Here is a 27,137-nt window from a genome sequence, read left to right as displayed (position 1 = left end):
CCATGGTCTCAGTCCAAAGAGGGCCCGTGTGCACTTACTCTAGAGTAAGGAGTTTGACCCTTAAAATAAAATCTTACTGCGTTTGATGGGATGTGCTTCCTAATAAGTACGTTTAGGATTACAACCTTGTGTTGCAATTTTGCTGGAGAAAGTGCCATCGGATTAGCTTGGAATTACTTTTGCAAACATCTGCATGAGATCAATGAGTTGCAACTTATACATCTGGTATATGTCACAGTTCTGAAGAATGTTTGCCGTAAGCATGCTTTATGTAGCTATTTATTCTTTAACTAATAACAGTGAAAAGAATGCTATGCATGTTTACGCTGACGTTAAATCCACTCTATTTATTGGGGCCTACTCCCAGGTAAGCAAGAATAAGACTGCACCATCAAAAAAGTATAAATGCCTTGGAGTGCAATCCTGTACATGTCTACTCAGAAGCAAGAGCCACTGTGCTCTCAAAGGCTTAACTCTTGGCTAATTGTGCATAGGGTTGCAGCCTGAACATGGCTTGTATTACTTCAGACCACAGGAGTTTGAATCCTCTCCCCCATATCCCTGCAGACAGAAAGCTGGAACATCAAACACACATGCCACGCTCTTCACCCTGTCATAGTCCCTGACGTACTCATTTTGTAAGTGCATGGAGGATTATAGAGGGAAGGGGGCACATTCAAATATGCAAAGCCACCAGGGCAGAAGGTAGATTTCCAGATGTTTGGACTTCAGCGCTGAGAAGCCTCTGCCAGCGTAGCCAATGGTCAAGAATGCTGGAAGTTGAAGTCCAGAACATCTGGAGATCTACTTTCTGTCCACCCCTCATATGTCACACATGCTACTTTTTACTTTAATGTATGCCTTCCAAATATTTATTAAAGATGTGCTTTATTGTGCAGTGAATAATGAGAACCTACAAGGAGGATTTACGTTGTGCTTTCTGGATGATGGATGTGGCATGACCCCTCGTAAGTCAACGGTTGTATTCATTTTGCTAAGCAGTCATGTGATATAACAGCTATCATGTCCAACTAGAACTGGGGAGACCCATGGTCAGATCCCCATTCGGCCATGAAGCTCACTGGATAACCTTGAACCACTTGCGTGTGCTCTCTTTCTCTCTCACACACCTAGCCTACCTCACATGATTGTTGTGAGGATAAAATGGGATGGGAAAACATACATACTACCTTGGTCTCCTTGGAGGAAACGTAGAATATAAAAAGCCTGATTCTCCATGAATTTGTCGAATCCGCTTTTAAAGCTGTCCACGTTGGTGGCCATGACAACATCCTGTGACACTTTATTCCACAGTTTAACCATGCACTGCGTGAAGAAGCACTTTCTTTTGTCTGTCCTGAATCTCCCACCCATCAGCTTCATGGGATATGATCCCTGGTTCTAGTCTGATGAGAGAGGGAGAAAGCCCCTCCCTCCCTCCCTCCCTCTCCCTCCACACCCTGCATAATCTTGTAAACCTCTCCCACATCTAGTGATGTAAACTTTCCAGAAATATTGAAGCCATGGGGGAAGAACAGACAGTAAATGAGGGCACAATCCTATGGGGATAGTCCATAGGTGGAGTCCAGAGGCTGAACTCAGAGGCAGCTGACTGTCCAATGCAGGGCAGGCAGAGCATGGAGGGAATCCTCTCATCCGCACTCCAGCTGCCCTACATTTGTGGCTAGAAGGCTGATTTCGGCTGTCTAGACAGGGTGTCTCAGAGTGGGGGCAGGGGAGGCCGGACGGCACATAGGAAGCATCATAATGACACTTCCGTGGCCTCCTCCCCTCCCTGCCCCTGGGAATGCCCCCTTTTCACCCGCTCTGCACTGTTCTTCTCCAGGGACGAACTGCACTGACTACGAGGCAGTGGGGGAGGGAGCTGGGAGGGAGGTTTCTGGGAACCAAGCTTGGAGCCCTGGCTCTGGGCTCGGTTCCCAGAAACTGAAAAATCCTGTGGCCATCTGGACGCTGTGTAGCGGCTATAGGATTGTGCCCTTACGGAGGAAAATGGAAATATATGCAATACTTACTTTCTTATCAAACCTAAACTTATTTTTATGGCTTGAACAACATAAAATATGTTATTTATATCTTAGCATATAGAATTGTGCTGTCTGGCAGATTTATGAAATTTACAAAGCAATTTTATTTATTTATTTATTTATTTATTTATTTATTTAAATCTTTTCTAGGCTGCTTTTTAGAGTAAAGGCCTTCCCAGGGCAGCTTACATAAAACAGTCCTATCCCATATCCAAACACCCTCCATACGTATTGTAGTCCAAAGCAATTGGAGGACACCAGATGGGCAAGGCTGCCATTATGCCATATGGGATATGACACATGTGATGAAATTACAAATCTGGTAAGAGTTAGAGAATGTAGGCAACAAGATAATAAATCTATAGAAAAATGGAGCCTGTTTGTCCTATAGGGAATGATAAAAGTCAAGCTGCTGTAGATCTATATATGTAATCTGGTACATTACAGAACAAAATGAATAATTAGACAGACAGACAGACAGACAGATAGATAGATAGATATTATGTTGTATTTTTAATTGAATCTGTCTCAAAATTATATGAAATATTTATTAGCAGTATGCTGACGTGAATAGGAAATTACAAAAACTATTAAATTATGTATCATATAATATAATTCATGTTTGTGAATGATGCAGGTATTGATAGAAAATTAAATATAAAAAATATGATTTGACTACCAGGAATGCCAGGATAGGTGGTTATAAACTAAACAGCCCCACTACTATGAAGTCATAAAACTTCAAGTGTCACAAAATGGGGAGTATGATCAGATAAGATAAACAGCAAGAAATTTGAGATCATAAATAAAAGGGCATCTCCTTTAGAAAAACAGGGAGCAGACTAATGAGCCTGAGAACATAGATTGAATTGTCACTTACACATCTGGTATATGTCATCATATTCAAGAATGTTTGCTGTAAGCATGTTTTATTTATATTCTGTAAATAATAAGAATAAAAATAATCCTATACATGTTTACTCAGAAGTAAAACCCACTGTGTTTAGTGAACCTTACTCCCAGGTAAGCATGAATAAGATATAAATGCCTTATAGTGCAAACCTATACATGTCGACTCAGAAGTAAATCCCATTGTGTTCAATGGAGCTTACTCCCAGGTAAGCAATATAGGATTGCAGCCTTCATCTTTCCCAACATTTCACATTTTGAAAAATTGAAAAGAAGCCCTTTTTCCTGTGGCTTTATGTTTGTAATCATGCCCTCTCTCTCTCTCTCTCTCTCTCTCTCTCTCACACACACACACACACACACCCTTTATGCACTTTTCCCTCTAAACTAAATAGCTCCTAATGGTGTAACCTTTCCTCGAAGGAGAGTTGCCCTGATCCTTTTGTTTGCCCCTTTCTGCATTTTTTCCAGCTCTTCAATATCCTTTTTGAGGTGTGGCAACCAGAACTGTGGCCAGTATTGCAAATGTGAATGGACCACAGATTTACATAGATTTACAGTTTAGATCAGTCATTTGGAATAGTTTCCATTAATGCCTTCTTATCTACTTGTACTATGAAGAATTGCCCAAGAGCAATCAGGCAAACTGAGGACATGCTCCTATAGGAACTACCAGCCAGGTTGGCACATGTTGGTATTAAACTGGAGCCAATACATGTAAAAAGTCAGTGATATCTTGGGATGGCAGAGAATTCCGCCACAGATCTTGGTGAGGCCGAATGCGCTAGCATTCGGCCCCCTGAAACCCATGGCAGAACGAAGCTCCCCCCGCCCCGTGACAAGTGCACGAAATGGAGCACTCCCCTGCTGCCGTTCATGCTGCTCTGTGAATGGTGGCCGCGTCTGTGGCCACCATTCACTTCACCATTTTAGCCGTGATAGGCTACGTAAATACTTACCTAGCCTATCTCGGCTAATGCAGAGGCACCATTTGCGTCCCTGCGGAGGCTGTGATAGGCTACATAAATATCTACGTAGCCTATCACAGCTAAAAAAAAAGTGAACGCAAATGGCGGCGGCTCTGCAGAGTCACCGTGGAGCGGAGCCAGCCGTCGAGGATTTCGGGGGGAGGGATGGAGCACCTCCCCCCCCACAGATGTACGAAACGAACCAGGTAAGTCATTTTGTACATCCCTAGTGATATCTCACAAAGAGCCTGTAAGCACATCACGGATAGAGTGGAAGACTTGGACCAGAGAGGCCTAAGTCTGTCCAGCCATGTGAAGCTCAGTGTGTGACCCTTGTCCAGTCACCTTGTCTCATTCTAACTAGAGAGTCAGTGTGGTGTAGTGGTTAGAGTGTTGGACTGGGACTCGGGAGACCTGGGTTCAAGTTCCCACTCAGCCCTAAAGCTCACTGGGTGACTTTGGGCCAGTCACTGACTCTCAGCCTATCCTACCTCTGTTGTGAGGATAAAGTGGAGAGGTGAGGAAAGGTGGAGAGGAGGAGGACCGTGTAAGGTGCGTTAAGTTCCTTACAAGAGGAAAAAAGGCAGGATATAAATGCAATAATAAATAAAGCCTACCTCACAGGGTTGTCATGGGGATGCAAAGAGAGGATTCCACTTACGCCATCCCCAGGCTTCTTGTGGAATAAGTAAATTGGCCTTTCCCCACCTTCATCACCTTTGCCATTTGTTGTTTGGACTCGTGGGGGGTCAACACAGTGGCTTGTGTGAACTGGGCAGAATGAATCAGCCTCCCATAACCTGAAGCTTTCCAGATGTTTTGGACCACAACTCCCATCAGCCCCAGCCAGGATGACCCGTGGCTGGGGGCGATGGGAGCTGTAGCCCAGAACATGTGGAGGACAACAGCTTGTGGGGGGAGGGCTGGGTTAGACAGTACATGCATTTGAGGGCGGAACTATAGGAGACATATAAGGTTGTGGTTGGATCTGCTGATTTTTTTTTTTAAAAAAAAAAGCTTAAGAAGTTGTGGGAAGATTGAATTGGCTTGGACTGCAATGGTGGGAGAGGGGTATTTAACCCATACTCCTCTGCTGTTTTTCCAATCAAAATAGCCACCACCACCACCACCACCCGCCTGGAAGCTGGAGTTCGCCCTACTGGGGAGGCGGGGGAATGGGCACCTGTATTTTATCTCTCTTCTCTCTCCCCCCTCCCCTTCGGAAGAGCAATTTGGTTAAGAAAATGCACAGGGGAAAAGAGTTACAGCAGGGGTGGGGAACCTTAGGCCTGGGAGCAAAATCTGGCCCTCCTTGGGGTCCAGATCCAGCCCTCTGGGGTTCCTTTGATGGCCACCCCCTTTCCCCTGACCACTGATTATTTGGTAGTTTCCCAGCTTTTGTGCAGACTTTTTCCCCCATCCTAAATCGTTGAAATGCCTCTCCGAAGCCTTTGTTACTGGCAGGGAGAGCTTTAAGCTAAAAGAAGGTGGTATTTGGGGCCCCACCTGTTTTGCCTTTCACCCCCCACCACCACTGGAATGCAGCCCCCCAGAGCTCCTCTGGCTGAAAAAGGTTCTGCACCCATGGGTTAAAAGTTCACTACGTCCCAGGCCAATTCAGAGGGCTCTTGCAGGTGGTTTTAAGCTTTGAAAAGGGGCATTTTGTCCTGTGATAAAAGCAGCTTAGGCCTCGCCAATAATTTTAAAAGCAAAAACAGAGTTGGTACGCCCTGGATGCCAGGACTGTGTAACCATTGCACCATTCGTTGTTTCAGCTCTTCACATCTGTGGAGGGTTCCACTGTGTGGAACCTCACTGCCACGTGGGGAACTTTTCCCTTCAGTTTAAGTAACTAAAGCAGTGCCCTCTTGCTTCATCTAGTGATTTCCTTTTGCCAGGAGAGAACGTTTTTCTCTCCTTTGGTGTTGTTAAGTACAAACAGCTTAATGGGTAAGATGGGATCATGGCTGCTTCGAGCCGATGCCAAGAAGATAACGTGGAGTCTGTCTCCTGCAGCTTAAGTTAGCTAGCACTTAAAATAAACTGTTCCCAGAAAGAGCATAGCAGGTGTTCTTCGAATCCCCGCTGTGCTAAATTGATTCTTTGAAACTTGGCCTGCAAACTTCCCCTTGCAAAAGGAGAGAGAGACTTTGTACTTGAATCGGCGATGAACAGGTGTGTCTGGTTCCCTATGTAAAATGGTACTCAAAGCAGCTGCAAACCAGATGGAGGCTGGTATTTTTAGCAGCACGGACTCAAGGATGAGAAGATGGTGGTTCTATTTCAGGCTCTGTCATGCTGATGCACCAATCTTGAGCAAAAAAGTTTTAAACGGCTTCTTGTCTCTGTGGGCGTGACAGGATGTGACAGCGGCATAGCATAAGCTGTCTCATCCTGAATCACTATAAAACGGCAAGGGAGGAGATACTGGGTTGTATCTAGTGTTAGTTCTACTTAGAGTAGACCCATTGAAATGAATAGGGCCTATGTTAGTCATGACTAAAGTCCCATTCATTTCAATGGGTCTACTCTACATAGGACTGATATTGGCTACGACCCTTGAAATGCAACCCGGGTACAGGGGTGGGGACCCTTCCTCTGCTTTTGCTTTCCCTCCTTCCCCTCTTTTTAAAAACTGGATTTATTTCTGGTTATGGAGCCCCATCAGGAGAGAAGTGGCTTTAAAAAGCTGTTTCAGTGGAGAAAGACTTGGGGGAGGGGGATTAGCAATCCCCTCTGTCCACTCATGGATAGATCTCCAACCACCACCCCACTGTGAGATTCAGTGGTGTCCCCATATCCTGCTCAGGCAATGCTATTACAGGGCCTAATAATGTCAGCTGCAACATGATCAAGGATTTGTTTGCCTGCACATCTCCCAGTATGATATATGCTGTCATCTGCCAGTAAGGCTGCTCTGTGTTCTACACAGGACAAGCAGGCCAGTCTCTATGCAAAAGAATAAAAAACATCAATGGTACATCAGAAAGGGCAAAATTCAGAAACCAGTGGGAGAACATTTCAACACCCCAGAACATTGTCACTGACTTTAAAGTGGCACATCTTGAACAAAGGAATTTCAGACAGAAACTCCAGTGTGAAACTGTGGAATTACAACTTATCAAAAAGTTCAGTTCTGTTACCTGTGGCCTGAATCAAGATAATGGTATTTTATGCCCCTAGATATGCTTAATTACCTTAGCAGAGCCAGGATGCTTGCATTGTCATCAGTATTGCTTTGTGAATGATCACTGTAACTATTTTACATTTAAGCTTTAATGTAATCAGCAAAGTCTGTATTTATTTTTCACTTCATTTCCTTGTAACCTCTCTGCTTACATTTGTTTTTTTCCACACTCACATCAACTCCATGTTTGCCAGCACCGCCTGCCAACTCAGGATGGCACTTTGGGCACCGGATGAAGCGGACTCGAATCCATGGAAGGTCTTCCCCACCCTGTTGCCCTCCAGACATGCTGGATTCAAAATCTGTTCATCCTCAGCATGGCTTGGCCATTGCCCTGCTAACTGGGGATAATGGGAGTTGTAGTTCAATACATCTGGAAAATACCCAGTTGGAGAAAGCTGGTTTATGCCATAATAAATGCATTAAGAAATGTTTGATGGTAGGGATGTACGAAAGTGACTTACCTTTCGTAGATTATGTTGATGGTGGGGGGGGAGGCATTCCGTCACTCCCCCCAGAATCCTCGATGGGGGGGGAGGTGCTCCGTTCCTCCCCCCCAGAATCCTCGAACGGCCGGCTGTGCTCCGCGGCAGTTCCGCAGAGCAGCAGGCCAGGCCCAGCCAGGCCAGAGCCGTCCGCAGCTGGATTTCTGGCCGTGGAGGGCTCAGGGGGGGGAACCGCGTACACAAATGGCGGCGGCTATGGCTGCCGTCATTTGCATTCCTTATTTTTGACCGTTTTAATCTATGTAAATATTTACATAGACTATGATGGCGAAAATAAAGGGGAATGCAAATAGCGTAACGGGTGCTATTTGCATCCCTTTTTGATTCACCGTTTTAGCCTACGTAAATCTTTATAAATCTTTACGTAGGCTACAACGGCAAATCAAAAGGGGACGCAAATAGCGCCCGCTACGCTATTTGCATTCCCCGTTATTTTTGCCGTCATAGTCTACGTAAATATTTACGTAGACTAAGACGGCCAAAAATAAGGAACGCAAATGCCGGCGGCCGTAGCCAGTGCCATTTGCGTACGCGGTTTTGTTTTGTTTTTTAAACCTACCCAGCCATGATAGGCTACGTAAAGTTTTACGTAGCCTATCACGTCGTGTGTGTTTTTTAAAAAAAAACCCAGCCATGATAGGCTACGTAAATCTTTACGTAGCCTATCAGGTCTTTTTCTTTTTTTTTACCAACACTGGAAATGACGGCGGCGGCAGCCGGTCAGAAGACCCGCCGCCGCCACTGCCTCCCAGAAGATCTGCCCCAGGTAAGTCTTGTCCCGGGGGGGATCCGTGGGGGGGCAGGGGGGCAGGCCGTTCTGCCATGGAGTTCGGGGGGCCGAATGCATTGGCATTTGGCCTCACCAAGATCCGTGGCGGAATTCTCAGACATCCCTATTTGATGGCACCTTAAGGCAAAAGTTTTTTAAACAGCTTTTTAGTATAAGATGGCATAAATGTGCTATTAACAACTGTTATAAATGCATTAGTCCGTAACGTGCCACAAGAAGCTTTGTTATCTTTATTAGGTGGTATCAGAAAAATGATGAGGATTTGCCTTGTTTAAACAATACAGAATGCTCTATAGAAGAGATGCTTAAACTGCATTTTGAATTTCCCATGTTTCCATCATTGTATCACACTAGAATCAGCTGTTAAGAATAGGGATGTACGAAACCCACTTACCTTTTCGCTAGGGATGTACGAAAGTCACTTACCTTTTCGTGGATTCTGTTCATGGTAAGGGGAGGCGTTCCATCCCTCCCCCCGGAATCCTCGACGGGGGGGAGGCGATCCGGTCCTTCCCCCTGGAATCCTCGACGGCCGGCTGTGCTCCGCGGCGGCTCTGCGGAGCAGCCGGCCAGGCCCAGGCCAGGGCCGTCCGCAGCCAGATTTCCAGCCGCAGAGTGCTCTGGGTAAAAAAAAAAAAAATGCGTATGTAAATGGCGGCGGCTACAGCCGCCGCCATTTGCGTTCCTTATTTTTCGCCGTCTTAGTCTACGTAAATATTTACGTAGACTAAGACGAAGAAAAGAAAGGGGAACGCAAATAGTGTACTGGGCGTTATTTGCATTCCCCTTTCTTGTCTTTGTTTTAGTCTACATATCCATTTGCATATGGATTTTTTTTTTTTTTTACACAGACGTGATAGGCTACGTAAGTCTTTACATAGCCTATCACGTCTATGGGGGGGGGAAACAAACACAGACTGCAAATGGCGTCAGCGGCAGCTAGTCGGAAGACCAGCCGCTGCCACCACCGAAGCCGCCACTGGAGCCGCTGCCGTCCAAAACATCCGCCCCAGGTAAGTCTCGTCCCGGGGCGGATCCGTGGGTGGCGGGGGGGTGGCAGGCCGTTCCACGATGGATTTCGGGGGGCCGAATGCACTGGCATTTGGCCTCACCGAGATCCGTTGCGGAATTCTCTGACATCCCTACTTTTCACAGAATCTTTCGCCGTGGGGGGAGATGGGGGAGAGGCGATCCAGTCTTCCCCCCGCTGGAATCCCCATAGCCACCGCCATTTGTGTATGCTGGGTTTGGGGGGGGGGGTTTAGCCGTGATACGCTACGTAAATTCTTACCTAGCCTATAGTGGCTGCCTGGTTGGATGCAAATGGCAGCCGCCATTTCTGTCCGCAGCAGCCCATCCATGGCCGGAAATCCGGCTGTGGATGGCCCTGGCTCGCTGCTCCGTGGCCTGGCCGCGGAGCGGAGCCGGCCGTCAAGGATTCTGGGGGGGAGGACTGGATCGCCTCTCCCCCATCCCCCCCCACTGCGAAAGATTCCGCGAAAAGTAGGAATGTCAGAGAATTCCGCAACGGATCTCGGTTTGCGTACCATTTGCATACGCCTTTTTTTTTTTAAGTCTTTACGTAGCCTATCACGTCTGGGTAAAAAAAAAAAAAAGACCAGACTGCAAATGGCCATGGCAGCCGGTCAAAAGACCAGCCGCCAAAGCCGCCACTGGAGCCGCCGCCATCCGGAACATCCACCCCTGGTAAGTCTCGTTCCGGGGGGGATCCGCAGGGGGGCAAGGGGGTGGCAGGCCATTCTGCCACGGATTTCGGCCTCACTGAAATCCATGGCGGAATTCTCCGCCATCCCTAGTTAAGAACAAGGATTGTACGCAGTGCATAAAATCCACCCTGTCTGTGTTTCGTGGACTTAGGCGCCTTTTGATCTATCGTCTACTCACAGACAGATGCGAATTTTCTTTCATCAAGTGGAAAAATATGCAAATGCTTATGTAAGAGGTTTCATAAAAATTTACATAGTTTACCTTCTTACGGAACATTTAGTGTATTGTCCCCCATTCCATTCAACATTTCCTCAGCAGAAACTTCCATATTTTCCTATGAATTGTTGTTGTTCAGTCATTAAGCTGTGTCCGACTCTTCGTGACCTCATGGGCCATAGCACGCCAGGCCTTCCTGCCCTCCGCTCTCTCCCAGATTGGGCTCAAGTTCATATTCATTGTATCGGTGATGCTATCTAACCGTCTCATCCTCTGCCATCTCCTTCTCCTTTTGCCTTCAATCTTTCCCAGCATCAGGGTCTTTTCCAGTGAGTTTTCTCTTTGCATTACGTGACCAAAATTAGGGATGTCAGAGAATTCCGCCACGGATCTCAGGGAGGCTGAATGCCCTCCGAAATACGTGGCGGAATGAAGCCCCCCCGCCCCTCAAAAGGCGTGCGAAACGGGACACCTACCTTCTGCCATTAGTACTGCTTTGCAAATGGTGGCCGCGGCTGCAATTCACTCCTTCATTATAGCCATGATAGGCTACGTAAATACGTAGCCTATCACGGCTAACGCAGGGACACCATTTGTGTCCCTGCAGAAGCCGTGATAGGCTGCGTAAGTATTTATGTAGCCTATCACGGCAAAAAAAAAAAACGAACACAAATGGCGGCAGCTATGGCAGCCACCATTTGCGTCCCCTTTTTTTTGTCCGTGATACGCTACGTAAATATTTACGTAGCCTATTACGGCAAAAGAGAGGGGCGCAAATGGTGTAGTGGCCACCATTTGCGCCCATCTCTTTTGCCGTAATAGGCTACGTAAATATTTACATAGCCAATCATGGCCAAAAAAAAGGGAACGCAAATGGCGGCCGCCGTAGCCGCCGCCATTTGCGTTCACTGTTTTTTGTGGGTTTTTTGCTGTGATAGGCTATGTAAATACTTACGCAGCCTATCACGGCAAAATACAGGGACGCAAATGGCAGTGGCTACAGCAGCCACCATTTGCGTCCCTGTGCAGGCTGCCCAGCGGCCGGATGTCCGGCTGCGGGCGGCCCCGGCCGGCAGCTCCGTGGAATCACCACAGAGTGGAGCCGGCTGGAGAGTATTTCAGGGGGAGGGACAGAGCGCCTCGCCCCCACCACGAATTTCACCCTTCGAAAAGGTAAGTGACTTTCGTACATATTTGAAAGCCAAAATATTTGAGCTTCAGCTTCAGTATCTGTCCTTCCAATGAGCACTCAGGGCTGATTTCCTTTAGGATTGACTGATTTGACCTCCTTGCAGTCCAGGGGACTCCTAAGATTCTTCTTCAGCACCACAGTTCGAAAGCATCAATTCTTCGGCGTTCAGCCTTCCTTATAGTCCAGCTCTCACAGCCATACATTACTACTGGGAAACTATAGCTTTGATTATACGAACCTTTGTCAGCAAGATGATGTCTCTGCTTCTTACTATGCTGTCTAGGTGTGCCATAGCTTTCCTCCCAAATAGCAAGCGTCTTTTAATTTCATGGCTACAGTCACCGTCTGCGGTGATCTTGGAGCCCAAGAAAATAAAATCTGTCACTGCTTCCATTTCTTCCCCTTCTATATGCCAGGAAGTGATGGGGCCAGATGCCATGATCTTATTTTTTTTTAATGTTGAGTTTCAAACCAGCTTTTGCACTCTCCATTGTCACCCTCAACAAGAGGCTCTTTAGATCCTCTTTGCTTTCTGCCATTAGGGTGGTATCATCTGCGTATCTGAGGTTGTTGATAATTCTCCCGGCAATCTTAATTCTGACCTGTGATTCATTCAACCCGTCGTTTCTCATGATGTACTCTGCATATAAGTTAAATAAGCAGGGGGACAATATACAGCCTTGTCGTACTCCTTTCCCAATTTTGAACCAGTCGGTTGTTCCATGTCTGGTTCTTACTGTTGCTTCTTGACCCTCGTACAGGTTTCTCAGGAGACAGGTAAGGTGGTCTGTTACTCCCATCTCCTTAAGAATTTGCCACAGTTTGTTGTGATCCACACAGTCAAAGGTTTTAGCGTAGTCAATGAAGCAGAAATAGATGTTATTCTGGAATTCTCTTGCTTTCTCCATGATCCAGCGAATGTTGGTGATTTGATCTCTAGTTCCTCTTCCTCTTCGGAACCCAGCTTGTACTTCCGGTAGTTCTCGGCTCACATGCTGCTGAAGCCTAGCTTGTAGAATTTTGAGCATCACCTTGCTGGCATGTGAAATGAGCGCCATTGTGCGGTAGTTTGAACACTCTTTGGCGTTGCCCTTCTTTGGAATTGGAATGTAAACTGACCTTTTCCAGTCTTGTGGCCACTGTTGAGTGTTCCAAATTTGTTGACATATTGAGTGCAGCACTTTAACAGCATCATCTTTTAGGATTTTAAATAGCTCGGCTGGAATACTATCATCTCTGCTAGCTTTGTTGTTAGTAATGCTCGCTAAGGCCCATTTGACTTCACTCTCGAGGATGTCCGGCTCAAGTTCAGTGACCGCTAGGCATGGTGGAGAATTCCGCCACGGATCTCAGTGAGGCCGAATGCTGCCCCCGAAATCCATGGCGGAACGAAGCCCCCTGCCTCACCCACGAAATGGGCCCAGAACGGAGCCTACCTTTGTCAGCCATTCCAGTGCTCCTCGAATGGCGGCCGTGCCTGCAGCCGTGATAGGCTACATAAGTATTTACTTAGCCTATCACGGCTATGATGAAGAAGCGAATGGCGGCCGCAGGTCGGCTGCCATTGGCAAGTCAGCACAGACAGCAGCAGGTAAGTTCTCCATTTCGTGGGTTGGAGTGGTGGGGGCTTCGTTCCGCCACGGATTTCCGGGGGCCAAATGCACTGGCATTTGGCCTCACCGAGATCCGTGGCGGAATTCTCTGACATCCCTATCCCCTACACAGGACGCCATTTGCGTCCACAACAGCCTGGCAGCGGCTGAAGGCCCTGCTGTAGGTTGGCCCGGCCGGCAGCTCCGCAGCCTCACTGCAGAGCAGAGCCAGCCGGGCAGGATTCCGCGGGGAGGAACAGATTGCCTCCCCCAACCTGCGGAACACAGCGGAGCCAGGTAAGTGGGGTTTCATACACCCCTAGTGACCTCACTATCATGGCTATCAGGGACATTCAGATCTTTCCTGTATAGTTCTTCTGTGTATTCTTTCCACCTCTTCTTAATCTCATCTGCTTCTGTTAGGTCCCTGCCTTCTTTGTCCTTTATCATGCCCGTCTTTGCACAAAACGTTCCTTTGAGATCTCTGATTTTCTTGAAGAGATCTCTAGTGTTTCCCATTCTGTTGTTTTCCTCCATTTCTTTGCATTGTTCATTTAAGAAGGCCTTCTCGTCTCTCCTTGCTATTTTCTGGAACTCTGCATTTAGTTGGATATATCTTCCCCTTTCTCCCTTGCTTTTCACTTCCCTTCTTTCCTCAGCTACTTATAAAGCCTCATCAGACAGCCACTTTGCTTTCTTGCATTTCTTTTTCTTTGGGATGGATTTCGTTGCTGCCTCCTGAACAGTGTTACAGACCTCCGTCCATAGTTCCTCAGGCACTCTGTCTCTCAGGTCTAATCCCTTAAATCTATTCCTCACCTCCACTGTATAGTCATCAGGGATATGATTGAGGTCATACCTGAATGGTTTAGTGGTTTTCCCTACGTTCTTCAATTTAAGCTGAAATTTTGCAAGAAGCAGCTCATGATCTGAGCCACAGTCAGCTCCAGGTCTTGTTTTTACTGACTGTATAGAGCTTCTCCATCTTTGGCTGCAAAGGACATAATCTTATTTCGATATTGACCATCTGGTGACGTCCATGTGTAGAGTCGCCTCTTGTGCTGTTGGAAAAGAGTGTTTGCTATGATCAGCGTGTTCTCTTGGCAAAACTCTATTAGCTTTTGTCCTGCTTCATTTTGTACACCAAGGCCATGCTTGCCTGTTATCCCGGTGATTCCTTGACTTCCTACTTTAGCATTCCAATCCCCTATGATGAAGAGGACATCTTTTTTTGGTGTTAGTTCTAGAAGGTGTTGTAGGTCTTCATAGAACCGATCAACCTCAGCTTTTTCGGCCTCAGTGGTTGAGGCATAGACTTGAATTACTGAGTTGTTGTATGGTTTGCCTTGGATTCGTACTGAGATCATTCTATCATTTTTGAGATTGTACCCCAGTACTGCTTTTCCCACCCTTTTATTGACTATGAGTGCTACTCTATTTCTTCTAAGGGATTCTTGCCCACAGTAGTAGATATGATGGTCACCTGAATTAAATTCGCCCATGCTTGTCCATTTTAGTTCGCTGATACCCAAGATGTCGATGTTCAGTCTTGCCATCTCATGTTTGACCACCTCCAGCTTACCTTGATTCATTGATCTGACATTCCAGGTTCCTAAACAATCTTGTTCTTTACAGCATCAGACTTTCTTTTCACCACCAGACACATCCACAGCTGAGTGTCCTTTCGGCTTTGGCCCAGCCGCTTCACTCTTTCTGGCGCTACTTGGAAATTCCCTCTGCTCTTCCCTAGTAGTATATTGGACACCTTCTGACCTGAGGGGCTCATCTTCCAGCATCATATCTTTTAGCCTTGTGATACATTCCATGGGGTTTTCTTGGCAAGAATACTGGAGTGGGTTGCCATTTCCATCTCCAGTGGACCACATTTTGTCAGACCTCTCCGCCATGACCTGTCCGTCTTGGGTGGCCCTGCATGGCATAGCTTATGGCTTCAAACTATTGGAAAGTTAAAAAACCATCCAGAAGTCCTTGGGCTCCGCACAGCCTGAGGGGGTTGCTCTGCAGGGGATTCTGCAGATTTCTTAGAAATCTGAGCTCATTTTAGTCTGTCTCGAATTTCTCCAGCATCCCTCTTTAGAACCTCTTTTAGTCAACAGGCCAAATTCAGTTATGCAGAAGCTCTTGGGGGACACATTCCAGTGGTGGGTGAGGCTGAAGCCCCCCCCCCAACACCAGCATATTTTAGTTTAAAAGCTCTTATTGACAATAACTAAGCCTTGGCATTTCAACCTTTTAGAATGGCGGGTGGGGGGGAGCTGCACAAAAGCCAGAAAACCACCAAACAATTGGTGGTCAGGGAAAAGTGGGTGGACCAGGGGAACCTCAGAGGGCTTGACTGGGGGCTCAGCAGTCTGGGTTTGGCCTGCAGGCCTTAAGTTTTTATACCCCTGCCAGAGATCATCCCTATTTAAAAGTTAACATTTCTGCATTCTTCATTATACCATCTCCATCATCTTTTACTGTGAGAGAAGCCACACACACCCTGCTCTGAGGCAAACTAGGCTCCCAGAGTGGCTTTCAACTAATCAGTAAAAGAAGACAGGCCCTTCCTCCAGGCTGCGCTCTAAAAGACACAACACACAAGGAAAAATGAAAGGGGAGGGAAGAAAGAAACAAAATTAATTCTTTCAGCAGGGCTGGTGGAATAGCCTGCTTTCCCCACTCAGTACAGTCTACTAGAATGGCTGCTGGTGGTAACAGTTGAGGGAGGAGGAGCCTTCATGAGGGAGTCCTTTCAGCAAGGCTAATAGAATGTCCCTGCTCTCCCTCAATAAGGTACTCGGAAAAACTTTCCTCAATTCAAACCACGTGTCCTCCCGTGTAAAGAAGCTGGTCATAATCCCGCAAAGGGTCTGGAAGCAGAAAGCCCCAGTAAGGATGCGGTATTTCAGCCTCGTGTGATGAACCTCTTAGCCATACTGAGTAGTGGATCCATTTAAATTGACAGCCCATTGAGGACAGCTCTTCAGCATGCCCACAGAAAGTTCAGTATCTGTTGGAGAGGGATGGGAAACTGGGTGTGGGGGCAGAGAGAAACACAGTATCCTGGAAGAGGGCTGGATGGATTGACTGGTCACTCACTGATCAGGAGCACTCCACACCGCAAGATTTTGTTGGGATGTCCCACTTGTCTCAACAGAATTTACTTAGGAATGGAAGCAAGTAGCCTTATATAGGGCTTAGACCAGTCATCATTACAGCTGCCTAGTGGTTGGACACATCCGTTTATCCGTTCTATCTTGTAGAAGTGAGCTACAACAAACCAAGCTGGTGTAGGACTAAGAGACTTGGCTTTGAATCAGCAAGTCCCAAGTTCAAATTTCACCTCTGCCATGAGCTTGCTAGGGAAGCTACAATCTATCAGCTTCAGCCCACCATGTGCAATATAGGGATAACAACACCCACCTTACCGGGCTGATGTAAGGAATAAAACCAGACAGTGTGTGCAAAGTGCATTGAATGCTCTAAATTCCTATTTAAATGTTAAAGGATGATTAAATGTTAAAGGGCATGATAGACGTGTACAAAATTATGCATGGTGTAGAGAATGTGGATAGGGAGACATTTTTCTCCTTTCTCATAATACTAGAACTCGGGGTCATCCCATGAAGCTGATTGGGCTGTGATCCAGGAGAGATTAAAGGAAGTTCTTCACATAGCACGTAGTTAAAACTATGGAATTCGCTCCCACACGATGTAGTGATGGCCACAAATTTGGATGGCTTTACAAGGGGATTAGACAAATTCCTGCAGGAGAAGGCTATCAACGGCTACTAGTCCTGATGGCTATATGGTACGTCCAGTATCAAAGGCAGTATGCGTATGTACACCTGTTGTTGGGAAACGTGGGAGGGTGCTGTTGCGCTCATGTCCTACTTGTGGGTTTCCCATTGACAGCTGGTTGGTCACTGTGTGAACAGAATGCTGGACTAGATGGATCCTTGGTCTGATGCAGCGTGACCTTATGTTTAAATTTCCTGTAGTTTGACACAATGGCAGTGAATTCCAACAAGGGCCCCAGAAAGAATTCTTATTACAAATCTCTTGCAGGAGAAGCTACAGATCTTGTGTATTTTGGGAGATCTTCTAAGCGGACCAACCCTAAGATGATAGGACGCTACGGCAATGGGCTGAAATCGTAAGAGTTTTTATACGTTCTGTTTATCCAGGGGAACTCTGGCCGTGGAAATGTTGGCTAGGCACCAGTAGGGATGTACGAAAGTCACTTACCTTTTTGCAGGGGTGCTTCGCGGTGGGGGGGAGGCGCTTCGCTTCTCCCCCCAAAGTTCAGGTGAGGGGGGGGAGGCGTCCCGCCTCGTCCAGCCGAAATTCAGGCCGGGGGGGAGGCTTCCCGCCTCGCCCGGCCGAAATTCAGGCCGGGGAGAAGCGCCCCGTCTCCCCGGCCTCGAAACAAAGTGTAAAAAAACAAACAAACCCCGTGATAGGCTATGTAACGATTAACGTAGCCTATCACGGCTAGATTTCCAAAGTCAGCCGTGATAGGCTACGTAAATCGTTACGTAGGCTACTGGGACCAAATTAGGAACGCAAATTTTGCGTACGCGCTGTTTGTTTTTCAAAGTCACCCGTGATAGGCTACGTATCGATTTACGTAGCCTATCACAGCTGACTTTGGAAATCTAGCCGTGATAGGCTACGTTAATCGTTATGTAGCCTATCATGGGTTTTTTGGTTTTTTTTACACTTTGTAATGGCGGCGGCGGCAGCCGGTCGGAAGACTGGCTGCCGCCCCCGCCCCCGACGAAAGGCCGACGAACTGCTGCCGGGGCCCGCCGCCGGGAGGGACATTCGCCAAAGGTAAGTCCCATCCCGGGGGGGGGCGGGGGGCGGAGAATTTCACCGCCGATTTCGGGGGGGCGAATGCGTTGGCGCTCGGCCCCCCGAAGATTCAGGGAGAAATTCTCTGCCATCCCTAGGCATCAGGGTAGAGGAGGAAGAGGGCCAGGAGGGTTAATGAGGAATGGGCTGTGAACCAAGAGAACCATGGGACCTGCATGACAGAGAGTCTATCCACATTGAATCCCACAATCAAAAAGTGTACTGGGTGGCTAATCTCAAGGGCAGCAATAGACTTCAAGTGGGAGCACCAAGGAGCAATGACTTTGGTAGGGATGTACGAAAGTCACTTACCTGTGATGAAATTTGATTTGCGGTGGGGGGAGGCGCTTTGTCCCTCCCCCCGAAATTCTGGCTGGGGGGGGAGGCATCCCGTCCCTTCCCCCTGAAATTCTGGCCGGGGAGGAGGCGCCACGTCCCTCCCACCGCGAATCCTGTCCTGCCAGGTCTGCAAATGGCGGCGGCCGTAGCCGCCGCCGTTTGCATGCCTGCAGTCAGCCATGATAGGCTACGTAAATGTTTACGTAGCCTGTCATGGCTGAGTGGGAAAAAAAAACCGCGCGTACGCAAATGGCAGCGCCCATGGGCGCCGCCATTTGCGTTCCTTATTTGGGCACGTGTAGTCTACGTAAACATTTACGTAGACTACGGCGAAAATAAGGGGAACTCAAATAGCGTAGATGCTACGCTATTTGCCTTCCCCTTATTTTCGCTGTAGTCTACGTAAATGTTTACGTAGACTAGACGTGCCAAAATAAGGAATGCAAATGGCGGCGCCCATGGGCGCCGCCATTTGCGTACACGCGGTTGTTGTTGTTGTTTTTCACTCAGCCGTGATAGGCTACGTAAACATTTATGTAGCCTATCATGGTATTTTTAAAAAAATCTAGCCATGATAGGCTACATAAATCTTTACGTAGCCTATCACGTGTTTTTTTTTTTTTTTAAACTTGGAAATGGCTGCGGCAGCCGGTCAGAAGACCAGCTGCCGCTGAGCCGCCGCAGCCGCTGCCACCAGGGAGATTCGCCCAAGGTAAGTCCCATCCCAGGGGGGGCGGGGGGGCAGACCATTTCGCCACCGATTTCGGGGGGCCGAATGCGCTGGCATTCGGTCTCCCCGAGATTCGTGGAAAAATGCTCTGACATCCCTAGACTTTGGGGAGACTCAGGATGGACTTAAATAAAGGAATCAGTAGCTTGACTCGGGGATGAAAAGGGACCTAACTTTGGATTCCTTGATTGCTTGATTGAATTTAATATAGCAGATTAAACATTACAAGAACCATGCTTCTGAAAAACAGTTAGGAAGAGGTAGTCAGGACAAAATGGAACCACAAGGGAAGCCCAGGTGGCTCTTTAACCTTCTGATCTATCTTGAGGTGAGGGTGCTTCAGGGCTGGGCCATGTTTCCTTCCAAGGCTTCAGATCAGCTGATTTGAGGGTACCATTCATGGGTTGTTTGATTAGGGTGGAGACCTGGAAGTCAGGAAGGCATTTGCATTTATCCAGAGTTCCCAAACTTTGTGTACTGATGGAGGGCAACTCCTTTGATTACCTTACAGCAGAGGATACACCGGTCAATGAAAATCAGTTACAGTAAGAGCAGGTAGTGCCATCAGAATAGTGCCAATGGTAGTGCCATTGTGCCATCAGAATCCCCTTGCTCCTAGCTGCTACGAAGTTCCTTGTCCATGCAGTTTTTCCCAGAACTAAAGGGATATATTACAAAGTCCTGTGGGTTGATGCCAACACAAATACAAATACCAAACAAATCAAAATGTGTACAAAAACCATCATAGCTGTGCTTTCCAATAACAGGATGGTTTGGGGTGTATTATTTATTTGTTTATTAAAATTGCATCACGCCTTTCCATCAAATAGTGCTCAGGGTAGCTAACAGCAATACAAGTAATAACCCATATACTACATTAAGCATCTAAGGCCCTCCTCCAGCTGCCTCCTCCAAGGGTGGCTTGGAGGGTGGCAACAAGGGAGAGGGCCTTCTCAGTCTGGCCCCCCCAATTATAGAATGATCTCCCTGACAAGTCCTGCCCGGCGCCAACATTGTTATCTTTTCGGTATCAGGTTAAAACTGCCCTCCTCTCTCAGGCATTTGGCAGCATATAATGTGTTTTTAATCAGGTCCTGGATTGTCTTCAGTTGATTGTTTAAAAATTGCCTTTAGATATATGTTGGCTGTGTGTGTGCTATCTGTTTATATGTTTTTATGTAAATGTTTTTTTATATAAATCTCCAGCAAAGGAGATCGTTACCTTGTCATAGTGCTGGAGCTTGAGCATAGGGATGGGGGAGAATTTCTCCCCGAAACTTTGGGGGGCCGAGTGCCAACGCATTCGGTCCTCCAAAGGTTGTTCGGGGAGAAATTCTCCACCCCCCCCCCCGGGATGGGACTTACCTTTCACGAATGTCCCTCCCGGCGGCGGGTCCCGGTGGCGGTTCGGCAGGTCTTCGTCAGGGGCGGGGGCGGCAGCCGGTCTTTCAACCGGCTGCCGCCGCCGCCATTCCAATAAAAGAAAAAAAAAACGCCCCTGTGATAGGCTACGTAACGATTAACGTAGCCTATGACAGCTAGATTTGCAAAGTCAGCCATGATAGGCTACGTTAATCATCACATAGCCTATCACGGGTGACTTAAAAAAAAAAAAGCGCGTACGGCTAATGGCGGCCCCATAGGGAGCCGCCATTCGCGTTCCTTATTTGGTCCCTGTAGTCTACGTAAAGATTTACATAGACTACAGCGAAAATAAGGACAACGCAAATAGCGTTGCCCTTATTTTCGCCATAGTCTACGTAAATCTTTACGTAGACTACAGGGACCAAATAAGGAACGCGAATGGCGGCTCCCTATGGGGGCTGCCATTTGCGTACATGCTTTTTTTTTTTTTTTTCAAAGTCACCCGTGATAGGCTACGTGACGATCAACGTAGCCTATCACGGCTGACTTTGCAGATCTAGCTGTGATAGGCTACATTAATCGTTACGTAGCCTATCACAGGGGTGTTTTTGTTTTGTTTTTCCTTTTGAAGTTCGCGGCCGGGGAGACGGGGCGCTTCTCCCTGGCCTGAATTTCGGCCAGGCGAGGCGGGAAGCCTCCCCCCCGGCCTGAACTTCGGGGGGAGCAGCGAAGCGCCTCCCCCCCACTGCGAAGCAAGCTGCGAGACCAGGTAAGTGACTTTCCTGCATCCCTACTTCAGCACCTCAATGACGCCATGAGCTAAACCGTGAAGGGACACCCAAGACAGGAAGGTCATGGCAGAGAGGTCAGACTAAATACGATCCCTGGGGAAGGAAACGGCAACCCACCCCAGTATTCTTGCCATGAAAACTAAATGGATCAGTACAAGCAGAGATATGTCGTTATACCATCAGAAGATGGGACTCCCAGGTCGGAAGATGATCAAAATGCTACTGGGGAGGAACAGAGGATAAATTCAACTAGCCCCAGATGTGATGATGCAGCTAGCTTAAAGCTGAAAGGATGGCTAGCGGCTGATGGTGCTGATGGTGAACGACGAATCCGATATCAACACACCATAGGAACCTGGAATGTACGATCTATGAGCCAGGGCAAATTGGATATGGTTATTGGGGAGATGTCAAGATTAAATATAGGCATTTTGGGTGTCAGTGAACTGAAATGGACTGGAATGGGCCACTTCACCTCAGATGACCACCAGATCTACTACTGTGGGCAAGAGGACCACAGAAGAAATGGAGTAGCCTTCATAGTTAATAATAAAGTGGCAAAAGTAGTGCTTGGATACAATCCAAAAAATGATAGAATTATCTCAATTCGAATTCAGGGCAAGCCATTTAACATCACAGTGATCCAAATATACGCCCCAACCACAGATGCTGAAGAAGCAGAAGTAGATCAGTTCTATGAGGATCTGCAGCACCTACTGGATAATATGCCAAAAAGAGATGTTATTTTCATTACAGGAGACTGGAATGCTAAGGTGGGTAGTCAAACGGCGCCTGGAATTACAGGCAAGCATGGTCTGGGAGAACAAAATGAAGCAGGACATAGGCTGATAGAATTTTGCCAAGACAACTCACTGTGCATAACAAACACTCTCTTCCAACAACCTAAAAGATGACTTTATACATGGACTTCACCAGACGGTCGACACCAAAATCAGATTGACTACATCTTTTGTAGCCATAGGGATGGCGGAGAATTTCTCCCCGAAACTTCGGGGGGCCGAGCGCCAACGTGTTCGGCACCCCGAACAAGTTTCGGGGAGAAATTCTCCGCACCCGCACCCCGCACCCCCCCGGTAAAGATTTACGTAGACTACAGCGACCAAATAAGGAACGTGAATGGCGGCTCCCTATGGGGGCCGCCATTTGCGTATGCGCTTTTTTTTTTTTTTAAGTCACCCATGATAGGCTACGTGACGATTTACGTAGCCTATCACGGCTGACTTTGCAGATCTAGCCGTGATAGGCTACGTTAATCATCACGTAGCCTATCACGGGGGCGTTTTTTTTTAAAAAAAAACCTTTTGAGTTCGCAGCCGGGCAAGGCGAGGCGCCTCCTCCCCGGCCTGAACTTCGCGGGGGGAGCAGCGAAGCGCCTCCCCTCACCGTGAACAAGCTTCGAGGACAGGTAAGTGACTTTCGTCCACCCCTAGTAGCCAAAGGTGGCGGACATCTATGTAGTCGGTAAAAACAAGACCTGGAGCTGATTGTAGTTCAGATCACAAACTTCTTATTGCACAATTTAGAATGAGACTAAAGAGAATAGGGAAGACCCACAGATCAGTGAGATATGAGCTGACTAATATTCCTAATGAATATCCAGTGGAGGTGAAGAACAGATTTAAGGGACTAGATTTAGTAGATAGGGCCCTGGAAGAACTACAGACAGAAGTTCGCAACATTGTTCAGGAGGCGACAACAAAAAACGTCCCAAAGAAAAAGAAAACCAGCTGAGACACTGGAAGTAGCCCAAGAAAGAAGGAAAGCAAAAGGCAACAGTGATAGTGGGAGATATGCCCAATTAAATGCAAAATTCCAGAGGTTAGCCAGAAGAGATAAGGAATTATTTTTAAACAAGCAGTGCACGGAAGCAGAAGAAGATAATAGAATAGGGAGGACAAGAGACCTCTTCCAGAAAATTAGAAACATCGGAGGTAAATTCCAGGCAAGAGGTAAATTCCAGGCAAGAATTGGTGTGATCAAAAACAAAGATGGCAAGGACCTAACAGAAGCAGAAGAGAGCAAGAAAAGGTGGCAAGAATATACGGAAGATCGGTATAGGAAGGATAATAATATCGAGGATAGATTTGATGGTGAGGTCAATGAGCTAGAACCAGACATCCTGAAGAGTGAGGTTGAATGGGCCTTAAGATGCATTGCAAATAACAAGGCAGCAGGAGACAACGGTATCCCAGCTGAACTGTTTAAAATCTTGCAAGATGATGCTGTCAAGGTGATGCATGCCATATGCCAGCAAATTTGGAAAACACAATGGCCAACAGATTGGAAAAAAAATCAACTTATATCCCCATACCAAAAAAGAGAAGCACCAAAGAATGTTCAAACTATCGAACAGTGACACTTACTTCACATGCCAGTAAGGTAATGCTCAAGATCTTGCAAGGAAGACTCCAGAAATTCATGGAACGAGAATTGCCAGATGTACAAGCTGGGTTTAGAAAAGTCAGAGGAACTCGAGACCAAATTGCCAATATCCGCTGGATAATGGAGAAAGCCAGGGAGTTTCAGAAAAACATCTATTTCTGTTTTATTGACTATTCTAAAGCCTTTGACTGTGTGGATCATAACAAATTGTGGCATGTTCTTGGTGGTATGGGGATACCAAGTAATCTTGTCTGCCTTCTGAGGAATCTGTATAAATGACCAAGTAGCATCGGTAAGAGCAGACCATGGAACAATGGACTGGTTTAAGATTGGGAAAGGAGTACGGCAGGGTTGTATACTCTCACCCTACCTATTCAATCTGTATGCAGAACACATCATGCAACGTGCTGGGCTTGATGAATCCAAGGCTGGAGTTAAAATCACTGGAAGAAACATTAACAATCTCAGATATGCAGATGATACCACTTTGATGGCTGAAAGCGAGGAGGAGCTGAGGAACCTTATGACAAAGGTGAAAGAAGAAAGTGCAAAAGCTGGGTTGCAGTTCAACCTCAAAAAAACCAAGATGATGGCAACCAGCTTGATTGATAACTGGTGGCAAATACAGTGAGAAAACATGGAGGCAGTGACAGACTTTGTATTTCTAGGCGCAGAGATTTAGGGATGGCGGAGAATTCTGCCACGGATTTCAGTGAGGCTGCCACCGCCGCCATTCCAATAAAAGTAAATTAAAAAAAAAACGCCCCCATGATAGGCTACGTGACGATTAACGTAGCCTATCACGGCTAGATTTGCAAAGTCAGCCGTGATAGGCTACGTAAATCGTCACGTAGCCTATCACGGGTGACTTTAAAAAAAAAAAAAAGCGCGTACGGCTAATGGCGGCCCCAATAGGGAGCCGCCATTCACATTCCTTATTTGGTCGCTGTAGTCTACGTAAAGATTACGTAGACTACGGAGAAAATAAGGGCAACGCTATTTGCATTGCCCTTATTTTCGCTGTAGTCTACGTAAAGATTTACTTAGACTACAGCGACCAAATAAGGAACGCAAATGGCGGCTCTTTTTTTTTTTTTAAACGCTTTTTTTTTTTTAAGCTACCCGTGATAGGCTACGTGACGATTTACGTAGCCTATCACGGCTGACTTTGCAGATCTAGCTGTGATAGGCTACGTTAATCATCACGTAGCCTATCACGGGGTCGTTTTTTGTTTTAGTTTTACTTTTAATTTTGCGGCCGGGCGAGGCGCCTCCTCCCCGGCCTGAATTTCGGCCAGGCGAGGCGGGAAGCCTCCCCCCCGGCCTGAATTTCGGCCGGGCGAGGCAGGAAGCCTCCCCCCCCAGCCTGAACTTCGGGGGGAGAGCAGCGAAGCGCCTCCCCCCCACTGCAAAAAGCTGCGAGACCAGGTAAGTGACTTTCGTGCACCCCTACTTTTTTTTCGCCGTAATAGCCTATGTAAATATTTATGTAGGATAAAACGGCGAAAAATAGGGAACGCAAATAGCGGCCACCGTAGCCACTGCCTTTTGCGTACGCTGTTTTGGGGGGGGTTGCCCAGCTGTGACAGGCTACGTAAATACTTACATAGCCTATCATGGCAGCCTGGCTGGACGCAAATGGCGGCCGCTACAGTGGCTGCCATTTGTGTCCGCAGCAGCCCGTCCGCGGCCGGAAGTCCAGCTGCAGACGGCCCTGGCCGGCTGCTCTGCGGAGCCGCCGCGGAGCAGAGCCGGCCAGGCAGGATTCTGGGGGGGAGGCCCGGATCGCCTCCCCCCCGTTGAAGATTCCAGGGGGAGGGACGGAGCACCTCCTCCCCCACCGCAAATCAATTCCGCAAAAGGTAAGTGACTTTCGTACATCCCTACAGAGATTTCAGACACTGACTGCAGCCAGGAAATCAGAAGACGTTTACTTCTTGGGAGGACAGCAATAACAAATCTTGATAAAATAGTGAAGAGCAGAGACATCACACTGACAACAAAGGTCCACATAGTTAAAGCAATAGTATTCCCTGTAGTAACCTATGGCTGCCAAAGCTGGACCATAAGGAAGGCTGAGCGAAGGAAGATAGATGCTTTTGAACTGTGGTGCTGGAGGAAAATTCTGAGAGTCCCTTGGACTGCAAGAAGATCAAACCAGTCCATACTCCAAGAAATAAAGCCAGACTGCTCACTTGAGGGAATGATATTCAAGGCAAAACTGAAGTACTTTGGCCACATAATGAGAAGACAGGATACCCTGGAGAAGATGCTGATGCTAGGGAAAGTGGAAGGCAAAAGGAAAAGGGGCTGACCAAGGGCAAGATGGATGGATGATATTCTGGAGGTGACAGACTCGACCTTGGGGGAGCTGGGGGTGGCAACGGCCGACAGGAAGCTCTGGCATGAGCTGGTCCATGAAGTCACGAAGAGTTGGAAGTGACTGAGCGAATAAACAACAACAAATGGTTTTGCACTTCGTATAATGTATTTTTAGTGGTTTTTAATTTTTGTGAACTGCCCAGAGAGCTTCGGCTATGGGGTAGTATTGAAATATAATAAATGAAATTAATGAAATAAAATAACAACATACAATAAAGCAGCAATAAAATACAAAGCAAAAATAAGGCAGCTAAAACAAGTAAATAAAACCAATACAAATTAATTAAATTGCACCATATTTACATATAATGGCCATAACCTATAAGTTGAATAAAAATGTCTTTGCCTGCCAACAGAAGGTTGTCTGAGTCAGGGCTGGATGTGCCTCTGTTGGCAAGGAATTCCAGAGCCTGGGAGCAGCCACCAAGAAGACCCTCTCTCAGGTTCCTGCCAAACATGCTTCTGATGGTGGTGGGACAGAAAGCAGGGCCTCTCCTAAAGATTTTAAAACCCTGGCGGGCTCATATGGGAGAATGCAGTCTTGGAGTTTGAGGTATGCCCAGAAATGGACTGGTAGCCACTGAAGCTATTGTAACGTAGGAATCTCATGATCCCTGTAACCTGCCCCAGTTAATAACGTAACTGCAGCATTCTTTTTTTTTGGGGGGGGGGAGTACCTTGTCTGGTATTGCCAGTATATTTCTAGCTCTATATGATAAGGGAAGGACAGAAAACTGTCAGGCTCTCTATGTGGTTGAAAATTCTTTCCTGACCTCAAAAGAGTAATGACACCTACTTCATGTATATGTTCTGTCCATGTTGCCATCAGTATATTAAAATGCAGACAATGCAACTGTTATAACAATGGCATTTTTCTGTATCTTTGCTATAGAGGGTCCATGCGTATAGGGAAAGACCTCGTATTATTCACCAAGAAGGAGAATACAATGACATGCCTTCTTTTCTCTCAAACATTCTGTGAAACAGAAGGTCTCAATGAGGTATGTCTGCCTTGATTGATTGATTGATTATATCCCATGGTCCCATTCCTAATGAGACCTTGAAAGTGGCTTAATAAATATTATCTAATTGAAATGTAACCAAGGGTCCTTCCAGATGAGGCTTTTATCG

At 47.0% G+C, this 27,137-nt stretch overlaps 1 protein-coding gene across 1 annotated transcript in view; it reads left to right on the top strand.

Moving 5' to 3' along the window:
- The window catches only part of MORC1 (MORC family CW-type zinc finger 1), a 101,219-nt gene that overhangs the window by 4,827 nt on the left and 69,255 nt on the right, over positions 1 to 27,137 (top strand). The window contains exons 4-6 of the mRNA XM_084843353.1: positions 900 to 968; positions 17,208 to 17,295; positions 26,899 to 27,007. Of these exons, the coding sequence (XP_084699479.1) occupies positions 900 to 968; positions 17,208 to 17,295; positions 26,899 to 27,007 (266 nt within the window). The remainder of the gene's footprint in view (positions 1 to 899; positions 969 to 17,207; positions 17,296 to 26,898; positions 27,008 to 27,137) is intronic.

The sequence above is a fragment of the Heloderma suspectum genome, chromosome 3 (genome assembly GCF_057233095.1).
Source record: "Heloderma suspectum isolate Gila_16-S chromosome 3, 16-S_ref, whole genome shotgun sequence".
NCBI classification, from domain to species: domain Eukaryota; kingdom Metazoa; phylum Chordata; class Lepidosauria; order Squamata; family Helodermatidae; genus Heloderma; species Heloderma suspectum.
This window is presented reverse-complemented; position numbering and strand designations above follow the sequence as displayed.